We start from the raw sequence: 15,550 nt of genomic DNA on the forward strand, positions 1-15,550 counted from the left end.
TATAATCGAGTAAAGTGTCAAGCTGCGGAGCCTGTCGGCCAGTATAATGAACGAGCAACTGCCATGGGTCAACAAGCTAGATAGGCGAAATGTGCTAAGAAAACAAAAAAAATCCAATTTTAACGAGCTAGCTGTCGAAAACATTACGCGCGAAGGATCGTCCATTCAAATGCGTGCTCCGTGCGTGCTCGCGCGCGTGCGTGCATGCGTGCGCGAACGTCCGCCGGCGTAGCGCGCACGCGCAGGCGTGTATCACGGATGCGCGCGGGCAAGCGAAGAGAGAGGCATCGAGACAGCGTGACTGCGAGAGAATGAGAGGATGAGAGAGAGCGAGAGCGAGAGCGAGCGAGCGAGAGAGAGAGAGAGAGAGAGACAGAGAGAGAGAAACATAGAATGCGCGCGCGAGTGAGAGGGAGAGAGAGAAAGGAAGAAGCGAGAAAGAGCGAGAAAGTGAGGGAGAGAAAGGGAGAACGTAGAAGAGCTCCTCCGTTGAATGACATTCATTACTATTAAACAGAATAAAGAAAACAAAAAAAAAATATGGATTATTTGCACAATATTATAAATAATTACTATGTTTACTACGATTATTAAATTAAAGAGCAAATAATAAAAGGGATGAAAAACTGTTGTTAAATAATTAATACGAAAGAGGGGATGAGCGAGAAACAATACAAAACGATTTAACCGAAGACCGAAGAGAGAGATAATCGGGCTTCAACTGAAACGGAACAGAAATGATAATAGATGGAAAAATGAAGTGAGGAAGTGACACGAGGGATATGATGATGATGATGATTATGATGACGATGATCAAGACGAACGGAGGATGGAGGAGGAAACGATTCGTTTGTTATCGATTAGTTAACGATCATCCTTACATTACATTATTGTAATTATATAAAGTAAACGATTATTACCGTAATAGTTACAATTAACAAGTTGTTACCGCTTTGTTATACATAATATAATTAATATACTAAGATTAAAAAAAAAATGAAAAAAAGAAAGAAAAGTAAGCGAATGCATCGTTGATTCGTCCTTTACTTATGTAGATACTAAATACGATCGACTCTATATTGTTTTCAATGTCTTCACCGTATTCCTTCGTTTGCTACCCGATTTCGTTTCGTTGTCGAATGATTCGGTTTTGTCGGCTTACCTCGCCCGGCCACAATATACACACGTTTTACAGAGATATTTTCAATAAACGAAAAAGCTTAACACTCACACGGTTGTTGTCCTTGCTATCATTCGATCCTACATCACGGAATTGCCATTACCAATCGTGCAAACTATAACTTCCAATGAGAATGGTTCACCCGGACAGTAATATACAAAACTTTCCCACGTAAGTCGTGTCCCTCTTAAGAAAAGCCATTTCGTTAATCATCGTACTAATTTCGTTGATTTGCGCCGACTATACAATATTAATACTAATACCACACAACAGTGATACTTATAATTTTTATTCACGGCTACATTCGTTCTCGCGCCGAAAATATACAAAGAACAGGCGTAAGAGTCAAACCATTGATCGGCACTCATCGATTTTGCCTATAGAGTTTTTTTCCCGTATATAGCAAAGGTACGTTCTGGAATTAATGTTGAAAGCGGCTTTCTCCTTGCTGCTCCGCGAGATACGTGTGTATACATCGTGCTGTGTCTTTGGTTCATCCGTATATGGTACTCGAACCGGAATGATGCAGCACGAATACCTAATTTCGAAATAATAACACGCTCTTCCCGCTGAACCTTTTAGCACTTTTCGCAACACCCAACATGGTAATATCGGGGGATTCCTGAGCCATACATAAATATTCCCAGAGAGATTGTAACTCAAAACTCTCTATTCTCGATATTATATTAAACGCTGCTAAAGAGTTCCCCCCTTTCCATCGTATTATCGGAAACAATAATAATAAAAAGAAGCTGAAAGAACCGCTTTCATAAGTTCCGCGCGTACTCCCGATGTCAGCCGAAGAATGACGACGTCCAACCTCGCGGATCTAAGATATCGTCAGAGGCTCTAACTCTGCAAACGATGCCATCACCGTTCGCGCACTCAAACAGACGGAGCTTCTCCTAAATGAACGTGTCCGCATTTATATATACATATACGCATTTGGAGCGCGTAAAGAGACGCGTGCACGATTTACTGTGCGTGATTCTGCGCGACAGATTGGGGGATCTGGTAATGGGTGGGGTCTGGACACGATGAATCCCTTCTCTCCTCGTATCTGATTCGAGTCAGTTTCGTGTTAGTCCAGCGCGATATCGTTGTGTGCTCGACGCGTAATGCTGGTGCGCCGACATTCGCGTAATGGCAGCGCTAAATAAGCGCTAAAGTAGATATCAGTTTCGCGGACGTCTCGAGGCTCCTCGGCATCCTACGCTGCTTTCCAAATATAATTCGATTCCCTGCTCGTAACGACGCGCAGTCCCTCCGGTTCTGCGCGATTCTCATGCCAGTGGAGTCCACGAATACGGGCATTTACAGTATCATCTGTCAAGATAACCAGTGCAACAGACGCGTTGCGAAAGCCCTTATTAAAGAGGCGTGGAGATCTTATCAGCGTTATCAGTACATATTGCGCCCGACGCACTGACCTCAGTCCATAGCTCCGCAGCTTTTCATTCGGGCGAACGATTCGTGTGAATGATTGCGGCTGACACCCGTGAGTCACGAAAAACTTTTGGCAAATGTGCAGAGAATTCGCCCTTCGCCTATTACATGTCTCCGAATCGTTGAGCCCAACGTCTGCGCGGAGGTTAGCAGACAATATTATACTGCATATTTATACGCGTTCCACGCGATGGTATATAATTGTTCGTAATGGAAAGTCCCGTTTCAAGGTGCTCGCAGTGTAAACATATCGGTTGAACGGAATCCAGGCTACCAATCGTCGTTCGACTAAAATGTAATCTGTCCAGTGGTGATTGTTGCAAAGCTATTTGCATCGATATATTCCTATATATCTCCTGTATCTCTATATATATGTATTCGTAAGTAAAAGTAGTATAATAGTGTGCAATAATGGAGATAATCACGTTAATGATGTTACAGTAAAATGTAGTGTAATTTATAATATTAGCAAATCCTTTTCAGGTATTTCAATATTTAAATAGAACAATTATTCCCGATGGAGAAGCGGAGTATCAGTGGGAAAGACATCCTGAGAATGGATGGTCTGTTACCGCCGACTCGACGTTTGCCAGTCTGTGACGCGGTCGCTTCTTCGGGCAAGAAGAAAGATAAGAAGTGGTCGATTGGTGGAATTTTGAAGCGTATATCTTCGATACGGGATTACGAGAGTTCCTCGAACGACGAAGAAATGGTATACTGTACCAGGCAACCGAGGCCTCGTTCAGTGCTGAACAGAAAGTCGCAGAATGTGGTCTTACGTCCGGTGGAAAAGAGTTCGACTAAACATTTGAACAAAAGTAGTTCGACTAACGAGGCCACCGCGAACTCTGTGGACACGTCGAATCTACAGAAGGACTCTGCGCACTCTCGCAGCAGCGATGGATCGCTGGATGGGCCAAGTAAAAAGGCACGGAAGAGCAAGTTGAAAGCTCGAATAGAAGCGAAAAGAGACCAAATTTGTGCGGACAGTAGTTCGGACGAAGGTTCGCGTAAATCTTGTAATTCGTTGACGAGATATCAGACTGAGAATGCTATGCAGAGTATGCAGAAAAATAGTTCCTGTAATAGAAAGAGCCGTGCTGCGCGCACAGAGCGTTATATAAAGCGTTTATCAAGGGACGAGGGTCACAGATTTCCGGAGAATCTGAACAATATAGCTAATAAACGCAGCAGTCTCGACTTTACGGAGGGAAACCAGACCTTTGATACAGGCAACGAACCATTTCAGCCTGCGATACAACCACAGCGTTTCATTACTCCGTCGAACAGTTACACCTTCCCGGTGCAAAGGTCCATTGAGAATTTGCGACAGGCATCTGTGCCAACGTCCAGCTGTCAGACACAGTCGTCTACTGACCTCACGAAATATCCGGCCAAACGATATATTACAGATTTGAACCAAAATAACACATATGCGAAAGCAAATATTTTGCGGAAAGACAACCGGTACGTAAATCACGAAGAGAATAATTACTTTTCAAATTCGCCTGTAACAGGCACTAACTATGCGAGACCTTACGATCATGTAAGGAATAATCAGTCCGTGCATCAAAGTTCCTCGCCGCCAGAACCACCGCCAAGAGATCCACGTTGTAGAGTTTTCTCCTACGGCTGTAATTCATTTCCGTTCAACGGGAAGTATCGAGTAACAAAATACGACGATGCTCCGCGCACGAAAATGGACGATATTCGCGAAGCCCCGAGAGATGGCTTGAAGGGCTTGCGTTCGTACGAGTCAAATAACGAGATCAGTTGGTGTGGCTCCAGTAAACAGTGCCCGCGGCGTCCGTTGTCCTTAACAGTAACCCCAACGCAATTATGTAACTTATCGAAGTGTACGAACAATAAACACAAGTCAACTGGCAGGCACGTGGATGAGCCTGCATTCCAGGAAACGGAAGCAATGCGATGTCGCAGAAGAAACGACCGCAACGCTCAGCTCAATTCGAGTTTCAACGATTTCGATGTTAAAGCGCGCGGAAATCACCCGTCACTAACTGATACACAAAAGATACATAATAATCTTTCGCCTACTTCCAACGGGTCCGTAGACTCTTCCCATGCGAAGTTGCCTTGCAAACAGGTCGCCAAGGAGCATCCACACAATTCACCAAACAACACGCTTTCGATAAGCGGAAAAACCGAGAGAAAGGAAGAGAAACAGATAAAAACAAGCGAGCAAGAGGCATTAGAAAGGAGAAGGAGTTCTAAGAACCTGGAAGAAGCGCTTTCTGAGTTAGAAGCGATATACAATAGTCTGAGTCTTGGGGACGAAGATCTGCTAGATCGGGCGGAACGACGCAGCATGGAAGAGTTTAGTCTACGGCGAGGTAGAAGCAACGACACCGTGGGGTTCACCTCGGTGGATTCGCCTGATAGATCGAAAGATGACATGGCTTACAGGAGGATGCACCCGAAGGAGAGGCCTACATCTTTGTCGGAGGTGGTAGGGCAATCAGCGCTGTCGAATATCAGCTACTTGATGGCCTCGCCCATCTTGTCGCGGAAAGACGCTGCTAACAATTATCCGTACGCCCCGAATTGCCCGGTGCGTCGTGACGAGCCGGACGTGACACGCGACGATGTCGTTTATCGGAGCATTCATCACTCCAACAACACGTTGAAAGTGGCCGATCCACAACCACCGTTCGGGATACCATTGGGGCCGGTGACGTCCGCCACGGAGAGCGATTATCTGCACACAACGCCGATCAAGCCGGAGCATCCTCGTTCGTCGTACATACCGCAGTGCGAGCCTGACATTGTTACAGACGACTTGGCCTATCGAACCCTACGGAAGGATGCCAACACAGCGAGGAATGCCGCTGAAAGCAGAAGCGCCGTTGCGAAAGATCAGGAGGCTACGTTCGCCACGAAGAAGAAACGAGCGGTTAGATCTCTGTCCGCTAACCTGTATGGTTTGATAAATCAGGATCGTATTCATCTTCGAAGGGAGCCCAGCCTGCAGGAGATGAAGGACGAGATGAGCGAGCCAGCGGTCGATATTAAATCGTCGCCCATGCGACCTGATTACTTCAGGCGCGTCGTCAGCGACGGCGAGCTGTCTGATTACGATACTCGATGGCGTACCGAGAGCTCGTTGAAGAACAGCAGAACTGATATAAACGGTAATCATCCAGTCTCGAATGTCCATCGGAAGAAGCTCCGCGTTTACGTCTCGCCGTCGACGAAAGTGCAGAGCTTGGAGCAGAAGAACGAGGACGGCACGGTAGCACGAAGCTCTACGCCGCCGAACGACATACTGTCCAAAGCTCTGAGCAATGAATTTTGGCAGGATTGCTTGCAGCCGAGATCCAACGAATCGTCCAAGAAGGACACAGAATCGGATTTCACTACGTACAGCCGTTTGTGCCAAGATTTAGTTAATTTGATAGATGGGCAAAACGATGCGGAAGCGGGACCGATCGAAGAAACGGCGAACGTTCGTTTAGATCAATCTATAAATATAGATAGCCCGAATGATAGCAAAAAACCCGACAGTTCCTCGGTTTTACGTATCCAGACGTTAGGTAGTCATTATTCTATGCGTAATGGGGAGGATCGCGAGCGGGCCACTGGTAAGGAGGACGTGGAAAGACTGACGGAATCAATCGTTAGTCCTGAGGAGGATCCTGAGAAGACTGACGATAGCGCGTTCGACTTCTATCTGCGTGTCGCGGACGAAAATGTTAAACTAATTGCGGAGGCGTTCAGCAGCGTGGCGGATCGCTTACGCGATAGCCGTTTAAGCCAGAAGAATTCGCTGACGTCGTGCCGTTCTGAAATAGAAACCGATAGCACTCCGCCCGGCACCAGCACTCGTAGCTCCCTCGCTTACAGCCACGACGATGTGAACGACAACCTGTCTAGCTCGTCAAAGACCACCGACGTATTGGATACAGTTCCTAAAGAAGGTACACCGCTGAGCGTAGATTGGGGCCAGGACGGGATTGAACAGCAAGAAGCAAAGGATCAATCAAATATCGATCCAGAACTCGATCTGTCCAGAGCCGTGCATGATTTACAGTTAGCAGCGGCTAGTTTATGCGGACACGAGAAAGAAATTGAACAGCTAGAGGCATTATTGAAGAGAGATGCAAGCGATAATATTCCTTGCGCTACTAACGTTTCCATTACAGAGGAGAGGCCCTTGTTAGCCGCGGAAAACAGTTCCGCGTTGAGCAACGAAGAAAAGGAATTAGAATGTGGCCAAGAAGAAGTTACCGTAGAATTCACTGATATTAAGTTGCTGAGCGATGAGCATGACCCAGATAGCGAAGGTGAGAGTATAGAATACGAGGATGTTTGCGAACTGTACGACATCGGCATCGCTCGTTCGACTGGAATGCGTTTTTCGTATGTCACTAACCTCATAACCGTAATGATAACTACATACTCGATGGTTTTGCTGGCTTGTTTTCTTGCACTGCTTTTAGCCACCGTAGCAGCATCATGACCGGCCCATTAACGGCAGCGTTTTCATGCATTTTGTGATTGGAAGGTTTGACAGGAGGCAGCGTTAATATTCTGAGGCTATTATTATTTGAAATCATGTTACTAATGTCGTAGGTTCCCCGGCACTTGATCATTCGTGACGTGAACCATTCTAAATATGCGAGTGCGTAACTAACCGATACACGACGTCGTTGAGCGACATGTGAGGCAGGACAGTCGAATTTGAGTAAGATCAAGTTTCTATGGACTGTTTCGGGAGGAATGATTTGTTCTTGTTGTTATCCTTGTTAATGTTGTTGGTTTTAATAAAGTTTAAATATTAACTAGGTACGCACATTGTTTTCTTGTGACATGTGGTCATTGGTGTGACGCAGTGAGCCTAGTAAAATTTCGACATTCGATTATTTGTCAGACTTGTTTATACACCTAAACAAAATCATAAATCTTGAATGTTATTCGCGATTCACATTCTTGGGAATATTATGAATAAATTCATTCCTTTGACGTTCGTTCTTATAGATGCATTTATGCGCGGTTCAATCCACTTAATAATTAGGTAATTAAGTGTTTCAGCGATGAATTGTATTTTAATGGGAATGTGACATATCCGTGTTCGTTGTCTCATTAGTAATTCATGCCAAAGCGCTGATTACGTCTACATTATTCATCCGATTATAGTTCTCGGTATTTCGCGAAATCTCTGCGTATAGATTAAGTGTTTTAAAAGATACGATAGGATTACAGACGGGTTTGTTATACTTGCGATTTCGTAAAGAATCAGTGGTATTAACGCGCACTCTACATTTGAGGTCGGTAACGAAGAAAGTAATTCAACTCGATTACCGAAGGCGGGTAAGTTAGTACTGAATAAACGATTCCAACCGCTAGGAGGATTGCGATCGAATTCCCTTCGAAATTAATAAACAGCTTCGTCGACGATGCTGTACTTAATCGATGGTTCTACCCGTGCGGAATCATAATGCCTACCACGCATAGCGTTACAATCTATTTCGAGGCTTCACCGGTAACGTCGCATGCGACACGAAAATGGTAAGGGGGCTCTAGACACGGTGCAATAGCCCCGTGGCTCCTCAATCCGCGTAATAAAAATTTGATTTAAAAATGTTGCATTGGATGTAAAATCTATTCTATACCTCCTCCGTGATATATCCTATTCTACTTTCAGTCGTTTAGTTCCATCCACTTTATTTCCTTTATTAATTGCTTCTATCTAGATCTAGGACGTACTCTTCAATAATGTATAGCAACCTTCGACGCCACTTCTCCTACTGTTCAAGCTTTTCATTTTCTTCATGACCCACATCTGCATTCCTTCACTTTCTGTCTCCTAAGAATTTCTATACAATGGACAATTCTTCGGCCTACAGACATCCATACATACACCAACCCTTCCCTATCGTCAAATCAGAACCCTATTTCTACCAAAACTTTCACTTTTATAAACTACTGGCTCGTAAACGCCAACAAATTCCAACGCTCTCGACAGTCTAAGCAAAGTTGTGCCTGAACTTTTATCCTAGCAATTACACCTCGCTGCATCCACGCCTGAATATTCCTACACGCGAATAGGAAAAGAAATCGAGTTATCGTCGTTTAAAGGTGTCAGTAGACAGAAGATACAGGGAGTATCAACAAGATAGGAGACTATATCGCGAATATACTGATTTTTCTTCCGATCCGTTACAACACAGCAACTCCGGGTGGCATAAGTGGGGACTCACTCTCACTGTTCACCGTCTCAGCTGCCTTCGCCTCTCTCGTTTCGGTTTTGAAACGCTCGAGACCGCGAGCTCGTTTCTCCCGCTGGTGAGCCCTGCTGCCAGAACTCGATCGACGGAACAAGGGACAAAGTGACCTTTCAAAATCGCATCGCAAGTGTCCCCGGCGCATCCAGGATGTCGATCGAATTCGAGAACATGGAGAACTCCTTCAGGAACCTCACCTGCAACCACTACTACGTGCCCTCCGCGATAGAGCACATAGAAAGTAAGTTCCCTTTTCTATTATCAAAGCCCTACTCGCTTCCAATCGCTGTAACAATAAACCCGCCCTTCATTGCGTTGTCCCGATTGATCCCTGAACAACGCGACGGTCAATCGGCACCAAATTAATCAGTGTGATCAGCCTCGGTACTCCGCAGTGATTACAGAATTTCTAGGAGAGACTCTGTTTCATCGAATCGACAAATCGAGACCACTGTTTGCGAAAGAAAGCAGCGGCTATGTATACTCGAAGAACGTGTTTACTGTTACAACGGTTACGTATCAACGTTACTGTCACCGTTAGTAGAAAGTAAGCTAGGGGACATTCTGGTGGTGCCACGGCGCACTTACGGCCTCATCGACAGAGGTTTTCTTGTCAAATATTCTGCAAAAGAACGACTTGCCTTCGCTACTAAGCCTCCAGAAATAGATACGCGTCATTTGCATAGTCCTGGACTATGTGTTTAACACTAAAGCTACCTTGCAATTTACATATTCCTACCGCAACTGGTCGAAAGACTAGCTACTAAGTGAATTGTCATGAGATGGATGAGAGAAAGAAAAATTAATGCAGAATTTTGAATGGAATTTTGAAACCGCTCCCGGGCGTGGTATATTTAATAGCGTTGAACACTTGGCGGTCTCTTTTCATTTACTACTTCCCGAGCGAGTAATAACTCCGTGGCTCTGGGACGCATCCTGCGATGCAATTAAAGCTGTTCCCTTCTGCTGCGATCAATGCGTGCGATACTGTCCTCGGCGCGCAGCGATCTACGAAGCATGCGCGGAGGAGAGCACGCGCGGTGAAAGTCTCGCTCGACGCCCGTAACCCCGTACGATTCCGGTGTACGCGTATTTAACTAGCACCGCGTCGAGCTTCCACGAAAAGGATGGTTGCGTAACTCGAAAGTAATAATCGCCCGCTTCCACACTTTTCCCTGGAAAGGAAGGATACGGTCACTTCGAGCCGGGGCCCGCAAAGCTCGATGATTACAGCGTGCAGCCAGAATTCGGGAATCTGACCGAAGATGAAACTCGAGGGGGAGGAAAGAAGAAAATTGAAGTTTCACGTTGAATCGAAATTCTCGCTAGCCTCGTATGATGGCCACTCGAAACTGGTTTCGTATTTGCATGGAGGATAGGCTTGGACGCGGTAGCGAGGACTTTCACCCGTGGAAAAAGAAATAAAAAGTACAGCTAACATAGAATAAATGAATATGATCGGGCGGCAACGAGTGAAATTGTCGAATTAAACGCTCTTTTTCTTCGCGCGACGCGTTTAGCTGAAATTTTGCAAGGGGCTACATGCGAGGGACACCTCCCGTGCGCATAAATTAGTCCACCCTGATGGGGAATCAATTTTTTACGAGGGCGAATTTTATCCTTCGGAAACGTTCCACGAGGCGATGGTGTTTTGCAACGCGATGCAGGCGAGGGCAATTGCATTGGATCGCACAAGTCCGTAGCACGATCCTGGCTTTACTTTGTACTAGTAACACAAGCGCCTAGATTTATCTAATCGGCAATGTAAATTGGGGGGCACTGATCGAACAGTTACAGTCGAAGGAACAGTGAACTGCATTTATTGTATGGTTTTGTGGCTGCGCGTTTCTTCAACGCTAACTTTCCCAATCCACGTGGCGCAAGAAGCCCGCCATTAGAATGATTTCGTAATGGGAATAAGCGATCCAGCGTGACGTGTAAATCGAGCCTGACCTACGACACGGGTGTCGGTTTTTTCTCTGTCTTTGTCTTTCGAAAACGCATTAATCAACCTGTGCTTGTAGCCAGAATTGTACTACCGAGTTTTATCAATTGATTCTGAGACATTCATCTTTACTTTCCACCTTTAATCTCGTCATTAATCACTGCTTTCGCAGTGATGCACCCTCAAGAGTAAATAATGCGCGTATTGCAATAATTAGTATTTGCTTCCTCCGAGTGAAAATTCCTGCTGGAGTCATCTAAGGTTTTGTAGACACCGTGAACGATTCTACCAAAAGAGGACTATACGCTTAATATCGTGGTTGTTGTTTTGATTTCTCGACATTTTTCATTTCTCGAGAAAAGAAATTTTACTTTGTATCTCTTGAGAATTCGCGAGAAAGTTATTGATAATAGTATATATCCTTAAATTCAGATTGATTTTGTCGCAAGTGGATATTTAAATAAACACTCAATTTCTTAAAATAAATAAACACATCCTATTAATATCAATACTTTATTTAATTAAATAAAGAAGGAAAATAAACGCACAATTAGTAAGAACTTGACATTATGCTTTTGTGATTGAACAAATTTAATTCATCTTGAAGAGTCAATTCTTCTCCTGAATTAGATTTCCGTATTTGGTCGCAAAAATCGCGATGAGATCTATTTTTTTACTCCACAAATTTTATATGATGTTTCGTGAGGAATTTCTCGAGAAATCCAAAACATTACTTTTCCTCGAGAAATTCTCGAGAAGAAATACTAATTGTCGTAAATTATATTTTTCCAGGTTTGGGCGCGTTTGGCATAGGTTTACTGTCCTCCGGCGCGATCCTCTCCACTCTGACATTATACTTCGCCGTGGACGCCTGCTACAATATCTTCCACCAGAAAGAATCAAGGCTGTACAAGTCCAACAGCATCATGATCCTCTCGGTGTACCCCGTCGCGAGCGTGTGTAGCCTGACGGCGATTGGGATACCAAGGTAAACCACGAAGGCGAAATAATCGAGCCAGGAAGTCCGCGAGTCGTAAAATTCTCCTGCTCCTTTGCAAAAACCACGGCGCATTAATCACTCGTGATGCAGATCGCCCATAGACCTTCGTTTTTCATACGATCACGGTGAAGGAGGCCTGAAGGTTCCGCGGCAAGGCGAATTACCCCGCTCGTGTTACGAGTCGCTGGTAAATGTTGAACGGTTCGAAAAAGCGACACCGCCTCGGCTGTCGACGCCGGGCAACGATCGGCGACGTAGCAAACCAGAAGATCCACTTAGCGGGCAGAAGAAAATCGGAAACGCGATCGAATGTCACGCCGAAACAAAAGGGGACAGTCCGTTTGAGACAGTTTCTAACGACGATGAAAACAGACGGGGAGACCCGGCGCGACTAATGATCTTGATTTCCCCGAGATAATCCCAGCCCCTGGACCATGTCACACCTGCGCGGTTGATCTCGAAAATTTGATCGGGTCCAGCGATAAGAAAGGGGACGATGGGACGGTGACACGAGAATTCCATCGCTGCGAAAGTCTATTGATATTTCCAACGTGTGCCCGAGACGCTGCTTTCCTTTGGTCGGTTAAAAAGAGAGAGAGAGAGAAAAAAAGAAACAGAATTTGAATGCTCGATTTAAATATTCTCGACACGAGGCATCCCAGGTCTATGCTCTTCTATCGTTGTCCAGTAGTACTTATGCATACGGACGATGGTAAAAATTCTACTTGTACCCCGATGGCTCTGAGGATTCTAATTTTTACAAATTTATTGCTTCACAGGATCCATTACCATACTGACGTTTTCCCTCGTCGTTTCCAGGACCCAGTTGCTGTCGGAGGCTGTGACTCAAATCTTCCTCACGATATCACTGTACCGGCTCTATCTGCTGCTCGTCTACATCGGCCGCAAAAGGGTCACGAAGTCGCCGCCATTAATGCTGAAAGTCGGCCCCTGTTGCTGCTGGCCCTGTCTGCCCTTTCCAGCTCTCGAAATGACCGACGCCAATTTGTCCTGGCTCCGGCTGGTGGTCCTGCAGCTTCCCATTGTCCAGGTTACCTCTCATTTTCTGCCTGGGCTTTGAAGCCTTGGCCATTCTCTTCCCGTTTCTTTAAGAAACCATGCGCATTGATAGGAGCTTTTCTAAGTTCCTCCTGGGACACACTGCGCAGCAATATTGACAGGGATGTTTCTCATTGACTTCAGGGAGTAACTTATTGTATATTCCTCTTCATGGCGATCGAGGAACCGCTCCTCGCTACGCAATACGGTGTCTGCCTCCAACCGACCTCGGTGGCTAGCATACTTCTCGGAATATACGGGCTGACCATTACCGTGAAGAGTCTGGAAGAATTCGCTCCAGGTAAAAATTATGTATGCTTAATTAAGAGGAAGGATCCCCCCCGCATAATCTGTTCCTGTTCTCTCTGACGGACGAAATTATTCAAACACGCGGCTACAAAGCGATTTCACTAATACGATCGAAATTCGTCACTCGATTACTAAAGATTTCCAATTTCCTGCTGTGGGAAACGGGCCACCGACCCTTGATCTTTAAAATTCGAGAACGGCGGCAAATTGAACCGAGGAAGTAAGCAGGAACAGAGACCGTCTTGCCTGTGTTAGCAATTACCTAGGACCACACAAGTGACGCGCGACAGGAAGCAATTTCCAGGGTCCTGGAAAGCCCCCATTGTCCCGTGCCCCATAGCGTTAATGGGTATACACACGGTTTTCTGACCTGCGGTCATTTCCATAGAAGCCAAACTCCACCGCAGGGCCACGGTGTCCCAGATGGTTCTGCTGTTCTCGAAGCTGCAGGCGTTCATTGTGAAGAGTCTGCCGCAGACTGGCCTCTTCCCGTGTAATCCGCCAATTACGCCGCAGATCTATGCGAATGGTAATCCTCCTCGTACTTCTCGGCTTCGAAAGAAGTGTAGAAAAATGGGTGGAGGTCGAGCCACGAAACTTGAGGCGCGTGGACGCGGTGCCTCTATTTTAATAACAAAACTATTGTTCACATTACTGTACAGCATTCCCTGATAACCTTATCGATATCATTCAACGACTCTTTCCAGTTTTCACGACTGAATTTAAAGTGCTTTCTGTCGACGTGCTTCAAGGTTCGTGGACGCAGTGGCTTACGTCAGCTAGTGTTATTTGAACGGAGTAGATCACCGGCGACGTAGAACTCAATGGAAGACCTACTTCTGTCACGTATTCTCTCGCGATTCAAATTCCCTGCACTTTAACATCGAAGTTTCAAGAACTCGTGTTTCTTAACGCGAGGCAGTCGGGCTGCTCCCAGCGAGAAGTAGCGAGAGTAACGCGTCAGGTTCTGCTCCCGTAACACTCGCATGCGCGCGGAGATAGAGGAACAAGCGCTGACACTTTCTTCCGCCCGAATTTCAGTTACCTACAATGCCCTGATGCTAATCGAGATGCTGCTGCTCTGCTACGCCGCCAGGTACGTTTATTACGTCGAGCTGGAAAGGGAGGAGCCCGCGACGACCGAGACGACAGATCGGTTGAAAGACAAGACCACGGAGCCGGCGAACACGGCGAACAACAACGAGGCCGATAGGCAACCCTCCGCCGCGACTGCGTGAGATGATTTCGCCTCTAGCTTCTGCAACCTAACTTTCCTCCTCGAGCACTAGCTGCTCAAGCATCGCTGCTGAATCGTCGCGAGCCGCATTGCACGTTCTCGAAAGTATCCCCCGACCTTGTACCACAGAGTCACGTGAATCTGCGCTTACTGCGAGAATGGTTGCTTCGCGGACGAGACGTAGTTGTTGCGAGTCCAAAGAGAAGTCCCCGAATCTGAGGAATGAGCGTAGCTACACGCGTGACCGTCCTGGAGCTCTTGCCTACTTGTAAATTAGAAATCCTTCGGCAATGAACTGATTAGGGAATAGTGGAAGACTTTGGTGCGCGAGTGACCAAGCCCGTTGAGTACTGGCACGTTGTTAGATAGGGAGCAGATAATTTGTGCGCTCCCATAACGCGGGAAGTTGTTACGGTAATTAATAAAACTAAACGGTGTTCACTTGCGTGTTGGAATTATTTATTATCTGTATAATGATCCGATTCTCGAAAGAGATATTGAATCTGGACGAATCCTGTGGCTCTCGAAGGAAAGAAAGTTGAGAGGAACATCGGGTGAACCGTCTTACGCAACGACCATTCGCGAATTTATATGTGGCTGTTTCAAATGGGTGTTCGTTCTAATTGGGTCTCTTTAAGGATCGGGATGAAGACAGTGGACCTTGAGGAACGGATTGCCACCTGTCGCCAGGAGTTAAGTGCAATCTCAACTTCAACTTCTTCACGGCTGAGCGTGACGAGGGCTCGAGGCCCACCGCGGTCGCGCCTCCACGCATCGACGTCTCTCGCGCCGAAGGAGCCAGGAACTGTCGCTGGGACTATGAGAATAACCACGCGCGTCGCCTCCGTGGCTTCAGCAGCCGTCACGACGCATTACCGCGGCGGAAGCTCGGCCAAGTGACTTGCAGCTTGAGCACTCTTACGAAACGGAAAGGAGGCTGGATAGGCGCTCGAGCACTTGGAGACGAGCGAAGAGGCACTTCTGCTAACGCGATGCTCGCTCTCGAAGCGGATCGTTAAGAAAAAGTGCGCCCTTGCTTGCCAACGAAACGCCACACGGACGTCCTGCGACGAGCAATTATCTTCACGGCTTAATCGTCTTAAAATAATGGCCCGGAGAATAAAGCGCTACT

At 46.3% G+C, this 15,550-nt stretch overlaps 1 protein-coding gene across 4 annotated transcripts; it reads left to right on the forward strand.

Annotated features, from left to right (window-relative positions):
• Positions 1-1,381: 1,381 nt before the first annotated feature.
• Positions 1,382-14,788, forward strand: LOC143376471 (uncharacterized). Of its 4 annotated transcripts, none has more exons than XM_076826874.1 (8): positions 1,382-2,771; positions 2,857-3,010; positions 3,110-6,927; positions 11,606-11,801; positions 12,633-12,864; positions 13,017-13,173; positions 13,570-13,710; positions 14,223-14,788. In XM_076826874.1, exons 3-8 carry the CDS (start codon positions 3,144-3,146, stop codon positions 14,417-14,419), a joined length of 4,707 nt encoding a protein of 1,568 aa, XP_076682989.1. In that variant the 5' UTR covers positions 1,382-2,771; positions 2,857-3,010; positions 3,110-3,143; the 3' UTR covers positions 14,420-14,788. The 4 variants fall into 4 exon arrangements, with proteins under 4 accessions (XP_076682989.1, XP_076682988.1, XP_076682990.1 ...); XM_076826873.1 differs by having other exon boundaries at positions 2,857-3,006; XM_076826875.1 differs by lacking the exons at positions 11,606-11,801; positions 12,633-12,864; positions 13,017-13,173; positions 13,570-13,710; positions 14,223-14,788 and adding an exon at positions 8,815-9,089 and having other exon boundaries at positions 2,857-3,006.
• Positions 14,789-15,550: the final 762 nt, after the last annotated feature.

This window comes from Andrena cerasifolii, chromosome 14 (assembly GCF_050908995.1).
Source record: "Andrena cerasifolii isolate SP2316 chromosome 14, iyAndCera1_principal, whole genome shotgun sequence".
NCBI lineage: Eukaryota > Metazoa > Arthropoda > Insecta > Hymenoptera > Andrenidae > Andrena > Andrena cerasifolii.

Excerpts from the sequence above, each read along its gene's own strand:
- LOC143376471 (XM_076826874.1), top strand. The coding sequence starts at position 3,144 with ATGGAGAAGCGGAGTATCAGTGGGAAAGACATCCTGAGAATGGATGGT. Across the intron at positions 6,928-11,605 it reads GCATGACCCAGATAGCGAAG|GTTTGGGCGCGTTTGGCATA; the intron begins GTGAGAGTATAG and ends ATATTTTTCCAG. Across the intron at positions 11,802-12,632 it reads ACGGCGATTGGGATACCAAG|GACCCAGTTGCTGTCGGAGG; the intron begins GTAAACCACGAA and ends CGTCGTTTCCAG.